Source organism: Herpailurus yagouaroundi, unplaced genomic scaffold (genome assembly GCF_014898765.1).
Source record: "Herpailurus yagouaroundi ecotype Mexico unplaced genomic scaffold, PumYag 140, whole genome shotgun sequence".
Lineage (NCBI taxonomy): Eukaryota > Metazoa > Chordata > Mammalia > Carnivora > Felidae > Herpailurus > Herpailurus yagouaroundi.
In genome coordinates, this window is record NW_024412395.1 from 46448243 (window position 1) to 46467894 (window position 19652).

The 19652-nt window shown below is 37.1% G+C and overlaps 1 protein-coding gene across 4 annotated transcripts in view; it reads right to left on the bottom strand.

Annotated features, from left to right (window-relative positions):
• Positions 1 to 19652, bottom strand: part of SLC38A11 (solute carrier family 38 member 11) — a 58608-nt gene that overhangs the window by 13418 nt on the left and 25538 nt on the right. For all 4 annotated transcript variants that reach the window (XM_040475240.1, XM_040475239.1, XM_040475241.1 and 1 more), the window contains 3 exons: positions 6255 to 6325; positions 5414 to 5575; positions 2032 to 2144 (listed from right to left, as the gene is read on the bottom strand). In XM_040475240.1, coding sequence (XP_040331174.1) covers positions 2032 to 2144; positions 5414 to 5575; positions 6255 to 6325 — 346 coding nt within the window. The remainder of the gene's footprint in view (positions 1 to 2031; positions 2145 to 5413; positions 5576 to 6254; positions 6326 to 19652) is intronic.

Consider the following 19652-nt stretch of genomic DNA (forward strand, 5'->3'; position numbering starts at 1 on the left):
AGCATGAGCGGAGGAAGGGGAGAGAGAGAGAAGGAGACACAGAATCTGAAGCAGGCTCCAGGCTCTGAGCTGTCAGCACAAGCCCGACGCGGGGCTCAAACTTACGCACTGTGAGATCATGACCTGAGCCAAAGTCGGATGCGTAACCGACTGAGCCACCCAGGCGCCCCTAGAAAGTCTTAATGAAGCCAACCCTCCAAGCTGTACTAAGTAATATTCCTAGATAAGTAGCATTCCCCACAGACTGGATACGGCCATAACTCTGCTAATAATTAATGGGGATACTAATAACTTTTACTTATTTATGGTTTTACAATTGGTAATGTTTTTCCAAATATTTAAAATTCATTCTTGTAGATGCCTCTGACAAAATTCTAAGAGTAGAAAGTGCAGCAGGCTAGTGAGAGACATTCATTAGGGGTCTGGGCAGGCTTTCTGGCATCCTTTTATGTGGCTGGCTACTTAACCTATGAATAGAAATGGCTTTGACTGTGTGTGTGTGTGTGTGTGTGTGTGTGTGTGTGTGTGTGTGTAGACAGAGGAGAGAGAAAAAGGAAGTGAATGAATGAAGTATATCTGAGGTTCCTCTGCCTCGTATTTGCTACCATGGCAGAGATCTTGATTTAGTTTTGTCTTCCTGTCATGGCAGCTAGAGAGGAAACACAAGTTCCAAGTACTGAAGACATAAGCTGTGCAGGTGGAGTGACTCAGATGGTCCACAAGCAGTTCACCAGAAACCACACGAGAATGTACCATCTGTTACTGCTGATCTAGAGATCAGATTTGAACCCAAAGTACTGGGCAGAAGCTAAAATAAAACCATTCCCTGCATCCAACAACAGCAAATATCTTACAGGCTCTTAGATTTTAAAAAATCTTCATAAAAGTAAAGTTCAGTATACTTCTCTCTTATATTCAAGTTGGAGAACGGGCTTGTGATTTACACATTTGTAAGTGAGGACAGTGCTAATTGTAAAGGACATACATAGTGCTTAATATTTCCTTATTCCATTTCCCTGAGCAGTTCCTTACCCCAGAAAAGGCGTAAGGTAGGCACTGGTCTTCCTCTAGAAGCCAGCCGATCAGTTAGCGTATTTAAAGCTCTGTGGTGTTTAGGCATTTCACTTCACACATTAGACCCATTCACATGGCGCACTGTGTAAACAGCCTCTAGGAATAGATCCTAAAACTAAGCCCTTTTCAGTGTGATTGCTGAAAGAACCACTGTGAAACAGGATCATGTTTTTCTGCTGACTCGTACAGTGGATTTTTCGCTGACTGTATAAGGGATTCCCAACAAGCCATGTCATCCAAGTTTACACAAAAAGAGTGAGTTCTTTTTTCACTTAATCATCCTTCACAAATCCACATATATATATATATATATATATATATATATATATATATATATAGTACAAATACATCACAAAAACATATATGTGTAATATACCATCTCTATCATTTTACATGGTGTAAAATAGAGATAAATATACTTGGATAAATATATAAATGAAATATATCTGTAAAACTAATGGCTTAAATTGATTTTGGTTTTCCATGTACAGTAAGATATTTTCATTTTTTAAAAATAACACAACTGATCAAAATTCCAAGGTGCCTGAATACATGTTGACTTCTAAAACAATCTTAGCAAAAGGACAATTCTGTAAAACATGTTTTAAATCTCAGTACTTAATTTCTCTGTAAGAATGTTTTTAAGGAAAAACAACTTAGTTTGGCCCTATTAAAGGCTGGCATTCATTTTGGAATGCAGTTGTATAAATATTTATACTTATGCTAATATAAACTAAACCACCAAACGTGATCTTCAAATCCAGTTTTAGAAAAAAATAACTTGTAAGCATTTGAGTATGAAATTCTCTTCACACTGGTTGAAAAAGAAAATTTTATAACTTCTATTCCTCATCGTGCACTTGCAAATTTGCAGAATTAAATTATTTACAAGTCTTCCTGAATTAAATGTAGTAGAGGGATCAACTAGATAAAGTGTTGGAAAGGAACTGTGCTTACCTCTCTAGTCACAAAGCATTCAATTGGGTACGTTAAAATGACAGTAACTCCATAACAGAACCTTCCAAATGTTACCAGGTCATCGTTTCTGCAATAGTTTTCGAATAAGTCTCCTAGAGAATAATATAAAATAGATTTATTTCAACTGAATATTTGAGATAAACACCTAACAAATCAGATAATGGATATTTATCATGTAAGTCAAGCTGCAGAAACTTCATTTAATCAATGGAACAGACTGCCAAGTCTAAATATAGCGTGGTTGCATTCGATAACTCTATAATTATTGACTGATACTAAAACTAGTACCTGTGCCAACTTGAAGATGATTTTATAACTAGTAGTTTTTCCCTTACTCTCACTGTTTGTTTTTAGTAGATGTGCCTTAAATTTGTATCAACATCTGAAAAATACTTTTATCCATTGTCTTCTGACACCTGAATCAACTCCCTAAATTCTTGTACACTGGTTTTATAAACTTGCTTCTGGTCTTTGTTTCTGGTAAATAAGTGACTTCGTTATTAAAAAAAAAAAAAAGTATGTTAAAATAAACAAATTTCCTTTTGAAATGTTATTCTTAGATCAAGGGCAATCCTGAAAGGAAGAGTAGACCAGTACATCTGGGGAGCTGAATTTCCTGTAGACCACGCTATAGGGTTCAATCACAAACCCCCCTGTCACAGCAAGAATTTACCTTTCATGGTATCGGATCAACCTTGGTGTAAGAGCACTGATTTAAAAGTGTGGAAATATGGCTATTTCTGAGGAAAAGCATTATATTTAATTAGTTCCACACTAAACAATGGACCATGTACACCTTGAACCAATTCTTTTTTAAAAATTTTTTTAATGTTTATATATTTTGAGAGAGACAGAGAGAGACAGAGAGAGAGAGAGACAGACAGCATGCACACGGGGGAGGGGCAGAGAGAGAGGGAGACACAGACGGAGCTGTCAGCACAGAGCCCAACACGGGGCTTGAACTCACGAACCGTGAGATTGTGACCTGAGCGGAAGTTGGACGCTTTAGCTGACTGAACCACCCAGGCGCCCCGGACCAATTCCTATTTCGACACTGTCTTTTCTCAGACATCTATGAAGAAATGGAGGGATCTAACGAGGGCCCAGAAGTCATGGCAGCAAAAGGCTTCCCAGAACTGAAACAAACAATATTTGGGCCCGTTCATTTCCTAAATATAACATGCTTACATTTTAAAATTTTGGTCACGTTTTCCAATTAGACTGAACAGGATATCAGATCAAAGTCACACACTACCATACTGTTTAAAAAGAAAACAAAACTGTATTTCTGGCCTTTTTTTTTTTTTTTCTTTAAAAAGCTAAATGACTTGGCTCTGCCAAGACTCTAATGACTCTTCTCCCCTCCTCCTGTCAATTAGAACAAATGCACATTCCTGTCTAGTGTCCCTTAGGGCAGAAGGGATTAAACCACAGAGCAGTCGTGGCAGAGGCCTGTTTCAAGGTTGACTGAAAAGGTTCCACCATTCTGAGAAAGAGGACTAAAAGTCCCTGTTCACTAATCTTCTCTACGAAATGGGCCCTGCCCCTTTTCAAAAGTGCCTAGAACGTCAAGAGCAACCTGCAGTCCTTAGTGCCTCACAAGCTGAAATTTATCTACTAAGAGGGAAAAGAAAGGAAGCACGCAGCGTGCACAGATAAGACCAGATTTGCCTAAAATGAAACAGCCTGAAGGAACAGTGTCAGCTTATTCCAGCTTGAGTCTAAGTGTATTTTCGGGAATTATAGCTAGGTTAAAAAAACACAAAAACCCAAACCCAAACCAACCTGTCAGCATTGTTATATAAAGATTTAATTATATCTAAGCAATTACCACTGATAACAACATTAGGAAGGTGTGACTAAGATAAAGGATTTATGTCTTACAGAGAAGGCATTTAAAAACCAAGGTTTTGTACAGACTGGAGCCTACAGGCCATTCACCTTGGCAAATGATACAGCAACAGTGATATATGGCAATGTTCTGAAACACAATTTTTATCAGGATGTTCACGATCACTTTGTTACTGCACTCTAATGGCATATGCCTGTATTATATTTTTGATGGCACTGGAATTATACTAACCACTTTGTTTTGAAGGCATTTTTACTTTTTTTCATTATTTGAAAAATGCCCACCTATCATCATAGTCACCAGTAACCTCTATTTGAAACAATGACCACTCACTCAAGACTACCTAGTGTCATCTGACAACTAAGGGAAGAGGGTCTGGAGGATAAGAGACAGCTTTTAATGGGTCACACTTGACCAAAATGGGGTAGACAGCAAGAGAGAATGGAAAGAAAATTGGACTGGGAGTCAGGAAACTTGTTTTCTACTTTGTCACCATCCAGCTTGGGCAAGTTCCTTCACCTCTTTGTGTTCTAAGCAGGGGGTAAAACTAGTTATTCCACTTACCTTCATAGGGTTGTTTCAAGGTCAAATGAGATAATAGACCTGCAAAAGCTGTGACATGTTTGAATCACAGCATTTAGCGGGCTGTCAGATTACTCTGGATATTACACTACACGGAGGGGTGAACGCACAGGTCAAAGGAAACAGAAGAGAGAGCCATTCGGTTGTTGGGCCTGGGTGAACAGGGAAAAGAGAAGTAAATTCAGTGTGGAGTGGTGCCCTGAGGGAGGAGGGAAGGAGGGGAGGGGCTGGTTTTGTGTGAAAGATGATGTTCTGTGTTTAAGGTAAGAACAGGACAACTAAATAGGTAGGTCCTGCAGGCAAGAGACTGGAAATGAAAGGATAGGTCTGGATTAGAGTTTAAAACAAGGGCAATCTCCAGAGAATTTGTTCAGAGAAAAGAAGGCAACTTGCCTGAGCCAGTTAATGGAGGGGGTGGGTGGGGGGAGAAGGGGAAAGAAGGTAGGAAAAAGCAGAGAGCAATCACTCCGGGAGTAAAAAAAAATATGAACAGAGTGAATGATGATATGATGGTGCTCCTTCTCCTGTGGGAGAAAAGACAGGATGTTCAGAACCGTTAAGTGACTCACAGAGGTGCATGAGAATCAGAACCAAGAAGATTATTCACTTTGAAGAGCAGAAAGATACTTATATTTCTGAAAGTGAAGCTGCAGGGGGTAGTGGGGAGGGAAGCCAGAATTCAAGTGCTTTTAAGTGAAAGCATGGAAGAAGAGAGAGAATGAACTACAGAAATAAGTTTAGCAGTTTAAAAGGGAGAGAATCACAAAACAGAAACAGTAGAGGCAGGAAGGTTGAGGAGAGAATGGGCAGAAGAGATTAGTGATACTTCGGAGTAGAACATTAGGTATAATTGTACCCAAAATGAGAAGTGACAGAACCACTCCATGTGAATAGCAAAATATGATGAGACTGAATCTCTCATTTTACCTTGGGTGTAGCCAGTAAATGTCAAGTATCCACATGTAGAAAAGAGAATACTGATCAGTACAGAAACCAAGGTAGAGACGTGGATGATGCGGGACCACTTAGCTACTGTGGGATCTTCCAAAGAACCATAAACTAAGAAGCAGTTATGGTGGCAAATAAATGCTGCAAAACAAAACAAACAAAACAAAATGAGCGTCATTAAAACAAACACTAAGGTTCTCTTTTTCTTCTGAAAATTCGGAGATGTATATGGTTTTGGAATGCTACTGAAGTTCAAATACATTAATTTACTAGCTATGTCAGAAAATAACTTTCTAACGGCTTTAGGAATGAGAAATTTCACTCACATTAGGCTTATGTAGTCTCTTCATGTCACTCTTGATATAAACCAGGCCTATCCAACTTTTCTCTCCTATTTTCCATTTCCTACTGGCCTTCCAGTTTTACGGGAAATCTAAACAACACTATATTTCCAGTCCATGGCTTCTTTTCCAATCTGGGATATAACAGAGTAGCTTTAGACATCTGGCCAATTTGTAATACTTTGTGTGCAAGGTTTTGAAGAAGCACATAACAACACTTGCTCGATTTTCAAGTTAAGAAACAAGATGACTTTAATGAGTTGTCTGCATGAGGAAGAGACTTGTCCAAATTAAATCAAACTTTAGTGATGAGTGAGAAAAGTTTGAGCCTAATTTTATGTTGGCACAAACTAGATCATATGCTGCTAATAGGAAGTCTAAAACTTAGGACATCTGCTCTCCAGACACAAATACGAAACTTTTTTTCATTATACAGAAGCCTCCATATTGAGAAAGGGCCTTTGAAACCATATACTCACCAAACGACATAACACCAACAGCCTGAATGGCGTTGGGCTTTGCAAATACCCAGGCATCTTCTGTTTTTGGTCTAGAAGATAAATCAGGTATTTAATGAATGATCAAACAAACACAAGCCTAAGCATATCAGAGAACACAAAATGCTGTCACAATAAAAACTGAGTCAGAAATTAATAAGGGGCTCCCATTAATCTTCCTTAATTGTGAATAATTTCTCAGGAACATGAATGTAATGGTAACCTTGGTCCTCTAAAATGCATGTCAAATGCTTGAAAAGACTGTACATACATAAAATATCCACCGACTACTTAATTTTGTGACTTTATTTAGTCATCAACTTAACAAGATACATTGGTTATGCACTCATCATTTAAGATACTCACTGAGGGAAATACAAAAATTCATAATGCAATGTTCTTCCTCAGTTAATGAATACTTCCCTTCATTCCCCTTTAACTCATTCTCCAGGCTCATCCTACCCAAGGGAAATCCATAGTTGGCAGTACAGTTTACTCAAGAAGGTGGACATGAATTAATCTTAATTGAGGATGTACTTAACTGTATTCTGGGAGCTATCCTATGATATCTCAATCTTCATAATAACACTCAAGAGTTACTGTCACCATTTAATACATTAGGAAAGTTAAGCTCTGGGTGGTGGTGTAACTTGTCAAGCTTCCACAGATAGTAAGTGAAGAAGTTGAGATTTGCTGCCCATACCTTTCATAGTGAACTGTCAGTGGCCTCAAATTCTTACCTGTGGAAGTACTTCTCAAAGACGTTTTGGAATATATGAACTTTAAATTGCCCTATTCCTTAGCGTAATTAAAATATTTGTCAGTCTGTCTATTGGTAGAGATTGGTCTCCTGGTTAACATATCCCCGAATAATGGTGAAGAGCCTAGGTTCCAAGGTCAGATAGCTGGTATTAGTCTTCTAGCCACTTCTACCTATTAGTTGGGTGACCCTAGGCAAGTTATTAACCTTTCTGCATTTCAGCTTTGATATCTATAAAATGTGGGTAATAATAGTAGTAACTACTCCATTGAATGACTGTGTGAACTAAATGAGATAAAATATGTAAGTCTTCTGGAAGAGAGCCTTACATATAATAAGTGTTCAATAAGTGGTCACTAATATTATCAGCTTATTATTATTGTAATTCATTGTCATTTAATAAAATGTAGGGAAATGTTAAAAGATGTCCGGCTTCTTTTAGAAAGGCTTGAGTGAAACCCAAAAGAATACACTAGGACAGAAGAGGGGAAAAGAGGAAGGAGGGTCGTAGAAAGCATAAAGGCAATAGCTGTACACCCACCTAATTCATAAATTTGTTATTCATTCTCTGCGTAAAATAGGCACACAAAAAAGTCTCATTTGCTTTGTCAAAGTTAGTGGGATTTCTGCATTATATCGATTTCCCCCCATATTTGAAATGAGCAGTTACACAAAAGAACTAGCTAGCCTACAAGGGAGGCCTCAGGCTGTTACATGGCTTGCCGTGATTCCCAGTTTTTTGAGTGGGAGCTGCTGCCACCTGCTGCCTCCACTGTTCTTACTGCAGTGAACATCGACTGGGAACAGAATACCTGTCAAATTCCAACGTTAACATGGAAAAATACATAGTTTGTCCATGGTCTTTAAAAAACGATGTAGGAAAGCAGCACTAAAAATTACAGAAACTTGGGGGTGCCTGGGTGGCTCAGTTAGTTAAGCGTCCGACTTCAGTTCAGGTCATGATCTCGCGGCTCGTGAGTTGGAGTCGGGCTCTGTGCTGACAGCTTGGAGCCTGGAGCCTGCTTCGGATTCTGGGTCTCCCTCTCTCTGCCCCTTCCCTGCTCATGCTCTGTCTCTCTATCTCTCTCAAAAATACATAAACATTAAAAATTTTTAAAACCAACAAAAATTACAGAAACTTGGAAGATTTTAAACTTTTTAATAGGTTTTAAAATATCTACTTTCTCTTGCTGTATTTGCACATGGATAATACAACTCATTTTTCCCTTCAGTACAGATTATGGTACTGTTCTACTTTTTATTTCTTTTATTGGTAATAAAAAGGTAGGAGTTTGATTTTCATTCTTCTTCCTCCACTTAAGTTTTTAAAATCTTTCCTGGTCCATATGTTTCATTGAATATATTCTTAGATAAGATGGAGTGTGAAACAGTACAAAGAGACAATTTTGATTTTTTTGTATTCAGCTTAGTGATGTTGATTTCATAAGATGAAAAATACCAAAAAAAGATGTTACTGATAGAATGCATGTGTGTCCAAATCTAGGTAAAGAGAAAGAAAGAGGTATTAAATATAGCTTTCCAATCTTTTATAAAAGAGCCTGAAATTAGTTCCAGAATCAACCAGCTATAGACACATGTACGTGCAAGTGAGAGGCAGGGAGAGGGAGAGAAAGTTTCTCAGTATATTTTGAGATTTCTGAAAACTTGATACCCATCGTGATTGAGAAAATGAAGTTATAAACTGTTCTGATTTTAGACTAGAGATGCTGAAATACAAAATGAAATATTATCAAATGTAACAAGCAATGTATAAGAAAAAATCCTGAGTAGGCAGAGTTTTTCAAATAAATGGAAGAAGAAAGCATATGAGCATTTCAGAATCTGTAGAAAAGCCTACAGTCCACTATTTCATTTGAAAAATATGCTAAGGGGCGCCTGGGCGGCGCAGTCGGTTAAGCGTCCGACTTCAGCCAGGTCACGATCTCGCGGTCTGTGAGTCTGGGCTGATAGCCTGGAGCCTGTTTCTGATTCTGTGTCTCCCTCTCTCTCTGCCCCTCCCCCGTTCATGCTCTGTCTCTCTCTGTCCCAAAAATAAATAAACGTTGAAAAAAAATTAAAAAAAAAAAAAAAAAAGAAAAATATGCTAAGCAAACTATTAATAAAATGGAACCTCCTTAACCTGATAGGAATACCTACCAAAATCTATAGCAAATGACACACTTAAAAGTGAAAATTTAGAAATATTATAATTAAAGGTGAAAACCAAGTAAAGATCTTTACTATCACTGCCTCTGGACTATATTCCTAGAATTTCTAGCTAATACAATAAAACAAGAAGTCATAAGATATGTAATCATTGGAAACAGATAAATTATTTGTACCCAATAGAAATGTGTACACAGAAAACTCAGGGGAATTTACTGACAACCTGTTGAAATTAATAAGAGTATTCAGCAAGGTCACTGGATATAGGCTTGATACACGAAAATCAATAGGGTTGATGTACATAAATAAGCAAGTAAAATATTTTTTAAAAGGCAGTGTCAATAAAAACACTACATATTTTAGAAGATATGCATAACCTTAATGGCATGACATAATTTTAAGAAAAGATACAAATCAATGGAGAGATGTACTGTATCCATATATACGAATAAGAAGACTCAATATCATGTAGATGTCAGTTCTCCCCCAAATTAATATTTAAATTTAAAGAATAAAATATGATATTCAAGGAGGAAATAATTTTTTTTTAATTTTTTTTTCAACGTTTATTTATTTTTGGGACAGAGAGAGACAGAGCATGAACAGGGGAGGGGCAGAGAGAGAGGGAGACACAGAATCGGAAACAGGCTCCAGGCTCTGGCCATCAGCCCAGAGCCCGACGCGGGGCTCGAACTCACGGACCGCGAGATCGTGACCTGGCTGAAGTCGGACGCTTAACCGACTGCGCCACCCAGGCGCCCCAAGGAGGAAATAATTTTTTTAAAAACCCATAAAAGCAACGTAAAGATTGGTAAACATGAGAATGTTTGTATAATAAAATAATCCATATACAAAGTTAAAATATAAAGATAAGCTAAACACTTGGAAACAAGATTTGTTGTGTATATAACATTCCAATAAGCAATGAACAACAGTCAATTGACAGAAAAGAAAATGAGAATAATTATGCTACTAGTTGCTCACTTTCCTTAATAATCAAAGAAACTCAAATAAAATCCATACAAACAGGCATTTCACACTTAATTCAACCATAGAAATGTTGATAAATTGCTGGGAAAGGACAACTTGCAATTATTATGGAGAGAACTGTAAATTGTAAAACACTTTGGAGAAGAGTTTGATAATATCTAGTAAAGCTGAAGGCACTCAAAACTTGTGAGCAAACAATTACATTTCTACGTATATGACCTAGGCTAGGAAAGTGCACACATGCACACACACAAAAATATGGATAAGGATGTTCACTACTACGTTGTTTATATTACCCAAACTTTGGAAACTCTCTCAATTTCAAGCAATAAAATTGATAAATAAATCCATAACTAAAATATGACATAAACAAAATTGTGTGCTATAAGAACAATGAAAAAGAGTCACTCAGTACTAACTGCATCAAAATGGAAATATATGAAAAATAATACTGAAGGAAAAATCATGAATTATAGAAGAGAATGTGCAATATTTTTACCATAGTGGTTATTTTAAAAAAAAATGTTTTTTAACGTTTATTTATTTTTGAGACAGAGAGAGACAAAGCATGAATGGGGGAGGGTCAGAGAGAGGGAGACACAGAATCTGAAACAGGCTCCAGGCTCTGAGCTGTCAGCACAGAGCCCGACATGGGGCTCGAACTCACGGACCGCGAGGTCATGACCTGAGCCGAAGTCGGACGCTTAACCGACTGAGCCACCCAGGCGCCCCTACCATAGTGGTTATTTATATATATATTTTACAAACATACTAATCAATACTAGATATTATTGTCAATACATAAATGCATAGTAAAGTATAAAAGCATAAACAGGAATGATTTAAACCAACTTAAGAATAATAGCTATCTCTAGAGAAAGAGAAATGAATTGACTTTTAAATATGATAGTCTATTGCTGGCAAATATTGGCAATAAATATAGAAAATTATTTCAAAAGAATCTAGCCCAATTTCCTGCTTCCCAAACTTTGTATGATTATACAATATTTACTGCATAAAACCTTTCTGGATCTGAACCTAATTTTTAACCATAAATTTCCACAAATATTCTACAACTGAAACTACATTCTTCCTGTTTTCCAGTCACTCATTCAATTCATTCAATTTTCAACAAGTATTTATTGGCCACTACCTAGGTAGCAATTACTGTTTTAAATTGCTGGGGATCGTGCAGAAAAAAAAAAAAAAAAGATGAAAGAAGTCATCTTGGTCTATATTCTATATCACAATTTAGAACAGCACTATTATATATGATATATATTATATGATACTATTGAGACTTTGAAATTATGGCTAGTATGACAGAGGAATTAGTTTTCAATTTATTTAATTTTATGTAATTTAAATGAATAGCTACATGTGGCTAGTTGCTACTATATTGGGCAATACAGATCTAGAAGGAGTCATATTGATAACTTTTGTTCAGAGACGTAATTATTTTCTAATTTCTAAAAGAATTAAAGAAATTACCCAAAGAGGTTTAATTTTTTTTCCTATAGTGTAGCTTACGTTGTAAATTTCAGCTATTATTTACCACTTGAATTTTCTGAAAGGCAAGTAGAAGAATGGAAGAATTGAATATAACAATAAACAGAAAGAGTACTTTTTTTAACATATAAAGAATCATGGATATCAGAGAGTCTTCAAAATAAAGCAAAAAGCAAAAGCAAAAAAAAAAAAAACCACCCAACAAACAAATTAAAATTGTTATCATGAATACAGACATGGCAGAAAAGATACAGTATATTGTAGTCATGCTGAAATACTATGAAATATGAATCAATGAAGTGAAATTTAATTTGTTATTACAAAATGATTACAGGATTCCTTTTTTTATTAAAATTTTTTTAAATCTTTATTTCTGAGAGAGAGAATGAGAGAGAGAGAGAGACAGAGCATGAGCAGGGGAGGGGCAGAGAGAGAGGGAGACACAGAATCGGAAACAGGCTCCAGGCTCTGAGCTGTCAGCACAGAGCCCAACACGGGGCTTGAACTCGTGAACTGCTAGATCATGACCTGAGCCAAAGTTGGATGCCCAGCCAACTGAGCCACCCAGGCGCCCCTCCTTTTTCTTTCTTGAATTTTAAAGTATAATTCACAATAAATTACCTGTCAACTGGGAATGGCTTTCAAATGATCATTCAAATTCAAACATATTAATTAACATACAACTCTTCTAGAATATTTATTTTGTACAAAAGGAGGCAAGTCTTCTTCTGAAGAAATCCCCAAATAAGAACTACTCCCAGTTGTCTTTGGTTTAGATTCTTCTATTGCTACTGTTGAAGTTTATTTCCCTGAGGAACTGAAACCAACTGCATTCACTGGTGTGTGTCTAGAGTTTGCAATGGAAGCCAATAGTTCTGAAATTAGTCCACTGAGGTCGATAGCGTCTCTTCGGTAAGTGTTATTGTTACCTGCTGATGAATGGACTAGCTTTTTACCTCTATTTGGCTCCTACCTGCTTCTTTTATTTACTGTGATTATTTTCTGGCTACAGACCAAACTGTGGTTAATACTAATAAAGGACAACTAAAACAACAATGAACTTAATTTCCTCTATGAAGGACAACCTTACTCACAGCTGAGAAAAACCATATGGAATACAGAAAGCTGTAATGGAAAAAAATACGGGCTTTGAGGTCAGACAAACCTGGATTTAAATTTTAGCATTATGATATACTAGCAGAGTGCCTTAGGGCAGATTACTTAATGACACTGGTCACAATTTTGTCTGCACATTATTAATAATTCTCCACATTATTATTATTAATAATAATTCTCCACATTATTAATAATTCTATTTACATATCTGGCACAGGGTTAAATAAGAAAATGAATGAGTGTGTTATATAGTGGGCAATCAGTATTGGATAAGACCTCCTTCCCACTCTTTCTCCCTTTCCTTGTGTTATCATTAAAGTAACAATGCATGTCTTAGTCTGGCTGTAAGAACCTGCAAATACATGAAATGCAATCTTCATCATAGTATTCATAATTCCTTCAGAGAATAAAGGGACCTTGAGGAGGTTGAGCTATTTTATTTAAAATAAGTGAATGACTAATCTTGAGAATAGACACATATGCTACCAAATAGGCAGCCATTTGGTTGATAATGATGAAAAAGATGAAAAGGCTCATTTATGCTTTGGATATTCACAGTAAATATTCAGTATTCTATCCCATATACTGATTTTCTGCACAACTGCATCTGTCAAACTGGTGCACCTTCCAGCTGCCTAAGGCCATTTTAGACAATCTCAGGGTACGTGGGGCTGCTCACCTTACTCCAGGGTTTATATCTTAGTGCAGCCATCAGTCTCCCCAGCTGAGCTGGGGCTCTGTGTTGATATGATAAATTTTGCTACAGTGGTGTGGAGACTACCACCAATGGAAGATAATTAAACGTTTGAATAAAAGAGGGCATTCATTAAACCTGAAGATATGTGACATCTAAGATGAGTAGAGAGGCAAACTGCCTGATTATTTAATTACTGGATAATATCTTAGACTAATCGCTTAAAAGAAGAAAAAAACAGTTAAAAATTAACCTTTTGCATTTTAAAGCTTCTATCTACACATACATGCACGCATGAACACATACACAAATTAAGGGTTATTCTTACTATTTTTTTGTTATTACAATTTCAAATTATAGAAAGGGTTTATTCTGTCCATATTACTAAAAGTTCTTCCTTTTGTATTTTACCACGAAGATTATAAAAGAATATAGTTATATTTTATCATTGGCATTGAGAAAATAGAAGAAGTACAGTGACATTTAAGTTTATTTCTTGAACACTTACCACTACCTTCTTAGAGACAGTCAGAGGCTACCTACCTGAACAGGAAACTTAAGAGTTTTCACTTTGTGGAATTACTTGGGGGACCTGCATTTTGTTTTAATAAGGTGAAATGGCCTTACACGTATTATAAACTCTTGAGGCATGTGTGTGTGTGTGTGTGTGTGTGTGTGTGTGTGTGTGTGTGTGTGTAATAGTTTTTGGAAGCAATAGGAAATAGATCTCTCACAATTTTTACCATATTGAATACACAGTAACTTTTGCTGAATGCATAAATGACAGGCAGAAATAATCAATTCCCAATTTTGGGTGCTAGAGAAATACCCAGTAAAACAAGATAAAATCCTAGTCATTGTTTTTCACAGCTATCTCTTCCCAAAGCTATAAGTTAATTGCCAATACATATGATAGTTGTTCTTTCTTTTATTTCCTAGTCTCTTGATCAGGAACAGCATAATAGCAGCTGTAAACTAAGAGATAGGGAAGGGGATTAGATAATCCAGTAACTGGATACATTTCGAGATGGGACTTTCTAACCATCCCCTACCTGTACACCTGTATGGTAAGGTCTACTCCCTTCATGGCATAGTTGCAAGCCCCACAAAAAAGGAAATATACCTTCTTTCTCTCCTCAGACCTTATGAAAATGATATTAAAGGAATTTAAAATGGGAATAAATTCATGGGGGAGGGGATAATGGAAAAGAGACATCAGTGGAGAAGACATTTTGAGAACAAGAAAGCAGATGCTTATGTGGTTAGCTGCTGAGAATGGAAGAAGTAACAACCACAGAGAGAGAGCTAATGATGAAAAAGAGCTGATTCCTTTTGCAAAACTTGTGTGTGTGTAAGACTCAGAGACAACAGAAAGCTATGTGGGACCCTGGAAAATGGAGAAAATAAAGAAAAATGAAAGATATGAGATCCTGGATATAAGGCATCTAACACAAAAAAGAGGATGACAGTGGGGGTGCAAACAGAAATCAATCCATTCAGAAAGGAGCAACGGGGTGGAAGGCTAGAAGGCTCTGAGTGGGAGGTCTCCAGGAAAAAATAAATAAATAAATCGGTAGATTATCTAACATGTTTGAGCATTTGAAGAAAGAGTAACAAAATGATCAAAATCAAAAGCTAAACTAGGACAAAATATTTGCAAAAGACACATCTCATGAAATACTGTTATCCGAAACACACAAAGAACACCTAAAACTCAAGAACACAAACAATCCAATTAAAAATGGGCCATAGAGCTTAACAGACCCCTCACCAAAGAATACATACAGATGGTAAATAAGTATATGAAAAGATGCACCACATCATATATCATCAAGGAAATGCAAATTAAAACGATAACGAGACACCACAACACACTCACCAGAATGGCCAAAATCCAGAACACTGACAACCCCAAATGCTGGTGAGGATGTGGAGCAACAGGGACTCGTTCATTGCTGGAGGGAATGCAAAATCACGCAGCCACTTTGGAAGACAGTTTGATGGCTTCTTACAAAACTAACATACTCGAAATATACAACCCAACAATTGAGTTATGTGTTATTTACCCAAAGGATTTGAAAACTTCTGTTCATACAAAACCTGCACACGATGTTTGTACCAGCTTTGTTCATAACTGCCACAACTTGAAAGCAACCAAGATGTCCTTCAGTAGGTGAGCAGATAAATTGTGGAACATCCAAACAATAGAGTATTACTCAGTGCTAAAAAGAAATGAGCTACCAACCCATGAAAAGGCATGGAAAAATCCAAAATGCATATTGGTAAGTGAAAGAAGCCAATCTGAAAAGGCTATACACATATTGTATGATTCTATATTTCATTATGGAAAAGGCAAAACTATGGAGACAAAAAAGATCAGTGGTTGGTTGGTGTTGGAAGGTTAGGGGAAGGGGTGAATAGGTGGAGCACAGAGGATTTTGGGGGCAGTGAAAATACTCTGCATGATAATACGATGGGTACATGAGACTATACATTTGTGCAAATCCACAGAATGTACAACACCAAAAGTGAACTCTGATAGAAACTATAGGCCTTGATGATTATGATGTACTAATCTGGCTCCATCAATTGTAACCAATGTACTACTCTGATGGGGGGTGTGGACAAAGGGAGAGGCCACACATGTGTGTGGTTAGTGGGTATATAGAAAATCTCTGTACCTTCTTCTTAACTTTGCTGTGAACCTAAAACTGCCTCAAAAAACTCAAAGCCTTACCAAAAGAAAAAAAAAAAGCTAACTTGGACGTCCAGCTAAATCTGGTTAGAAACACAATCAAAAGCAAGTATTAATTCTGGGGGAAAAAAGTATACAAGAATAGAAATATAACTAATTTTAAACATGGTGTTATATCTCCATGTATTAGGATATGGTCAAAAGGAAAGATAACTTGAGAGAGATAAATCTTCATCTACTATATAGGCAAAGAGTGAGAATCCAGAAATAACAGTTACAAGCACATTATGCAGAGGTAAAGATGTAAATGTCAAAATATACAGATGAAATAGAAAAGGATTTGGTAAAAAGGTTTCTCTATTTCATTAAAAGCCATTTGTAATATTTGATTTTGTAAAAATATATGAATGTATTCTTTTGAGAAAAAATAAAACCAAATAACAGCAGTACTGGGAAGAAGCAGGATCCTATAAAATGTCTTACAAAGTTTCAAATGGATCATGGCAACATAATGGAGGCTTACCATCAGGTTCAGAGGATTCAAGACATAATGCTTCAAGTGTTTTAATATATTTTTTTATTAACACAAATAGAGACTGGCTTATGGCAATTTGCAACCTTGGTACAGCAAATTACTTTCAAAACAATGACAGCTTCTCTTACTCCGAAAAAAAAAAAATCCAGTCAGATGCTTAATTATATTCTTTCTAGAAACGTTTTGTATGTGTGGAGGGGGATGGGAGTGGGGAGGTTCAGGGACATAAATTCACTTTGCAACATCATTTCCACTTGGATTCTTGGATTCAGGCATTTCATCCTATTTTGAAAGGCAAGCTCCACCTTATCTTCACAACAGCTAAGCATTTATAAGGCAAAGCAGCAGAAAGCCGGTCCTATCCAATGTATCTCTAGTCTTCACAGACTTATGAAAACAAGCTTCAAGGGAATTGCTTCTGATCCTGAGCACATCACGCCTCTGATCGAGAGGATCAAACATGATACCTCTCTGTGGTACCTGCCCAAACTCTTTTCGGCTACACATAGGCATACAATCACACAATCTCAGCAGAGCCTGCTTTTCTGTTAAGAGATCCTTACATATTAACCTTGTCAGCCAGACACATCTGAGAGTTAAGTGCTCTGGCAGGCACACAGACAAAGGCTCCACATTTCCTGTCACACCACAAGCTATTAATGATATAGGCAGGTCTGCCCATTTCCCCAGCTTGGGCATCAGCTGACAGCTCTCTGCCACCTCCTTGGTCCCAGCTCACATTTCTTCTGATTCTCTTCTGTAAACAATTGTGGTCTATGTGAACACACAAAGCTGTTCAGGAAAGTTCTTGGGAATCACTCTAAACATCAAAGCTGATCCTTTTTTAAAAAAACAAATTTTACACCAAGCTGATCTTGAACTAAAATTTACATAAAACATTATGCTGATTTTTTTTTGCCAAAATATAATTTTTATTTTTTATATGAATTATATGAAAGTTTGCACAACGTGGTACCATTAACATCACAAATACTTCTTGTTTTCCATTTGGGATGCCAATCACTTTTGATTCTTATTCTATTACCTACTTATTTCTTCTTTCCCACTATTGGCTCCAATTCCTCTGTGAACTCTTCAAAGTTGGTGTTAACTGTTTTTGTGAGTTGGTACTGAAAGGGCAGAGAGTGGGTGGGAGGGGACAGACTGAACTTTCGGGTAAAATGAAAACTTGTTAGTATTATGAGTGTTGTCTGGGTTCTCTACTTTGTTTTTCATGAAATGTTTTTAAATTAAAATATAACGTGGGTTCATATTAAAATAAAGGTAACTTCAGATGTGAGCTCCAGATAATTGTTTCCAGTGGGTTCCACTTGGGTTACGCCATTCTTCACCTTACACATTGTTCCTGTACAATCTTTGCCATACCAGACTCTCCCTAAACTCAACCTGCATTTCCAAAACACTGAATGACTTCTATTCCTTCATTTTCTTCCCCATTCCAAGAGCTACTCAAAATCAAGATATTAAAATATTAAACGTTTCCTATGATTTTCCCAGACCTGCTTCCTCTCTGAGTTAACAACTTAAACGAAGCAAGCGTCCTTCCTCTGTGTTTCCATAACACCATGCTCATAATTCTATGAAATAGTCTATTGAGGTTATCTTTTATGTATTTGTCTTCCCTACCTCACTCCCCAATGAGTTATGTGAGACCTGCAGAAAGGAACTGTGCTATATTGATCTTCACAGACGTATATCCTAAAAAACTGACCCGGTAAGCGAATGCTTACTGACTGAACTGATTCTCCCATTTTCTCCTTTTGGTGGTGAGTTCTAGGCCATCTAACAGTCCGGTTGTCCAAGCTGGACACTCTGACATCAATCTCCTTTTCTTCCTCTTCTTCACTTCTACCAGACTTTTTGTCTTTTGCCTGGATGCTTGCTATAGATAGACTCCTTCTGAGTCTTTGTACCTCTATCTATACTCACCTCTGCTGTAAGATTAGTCCATTGATAGGGAGACTTGCTGCAGTTGCTCTCCTGCTGAAGAACCTCCAATGCCCCATCAGCTAAACAACAAATTCAAATTTCTTAACACTACACATGAAGCTTTCCTTCCATGTTGGTCTCTGCCAGCCTGTCTATGGTCATTTATTTGCATAGCCTAGTCAAACTCTCAGCTCAGAATCACCAAAGTCTAGTTACTTCCTAAACACAGAGGGCTACGTAGGTGGTGGAGATGGGAGAATGGGGGTCAGTGGATTAGGAAAGCACCATCTTCAGTAATTTTTCAAATGAGGTAACATGAGGTTACCTTAAGGATCTCTTAAGGTAACATGGAGACATGGCTGTTGTTAAAACTGTGATAAAATATATATTTGAGGAATGATTTAAAGCAACATAGAGTTTTTGGGAAAATTCTCAAGGGCAGCACTTTATTTTCCTTTGATAGTTCCCAGACCAGTGGCAGTATCCCTCCTAACCTTGAACTGCTTCTGCCATTCTACACATCACATGTTAAAGACATCACAGTTAAAGACATCACATGTCTGGGCCTCACACACTTCGGCCAATAGTAGCTTCCAACCTCTCCCCATTTTCCTCTTTGACCCAACTAACATTAGTACATTTTTTTCAAGCAGGAGATCATATATTCTCTTATCTTGAAATATTATTACCTGCCTGCCCAGGTTGGGCTAAGGGCCCTGTCTCTGTTTCTAAGCTCTTTCCCATAATTCTACTCATCATTATATTGAAATTATCTTTCAAATGTCTGTTCTTGCCATCCATAAACTATAGGTATTTAAGGTCAGGGACTGTCCTTTCTTCATCTTTATAGCCTGAACACCTAGAAGAGAGACTGACATTAGCTAGACTTTTCATAAATGCTTGTCGACTGGAAGAACAGACTACTCTATTTTTGCCCTTTGTTTGTGAATCACACCACATGCCAG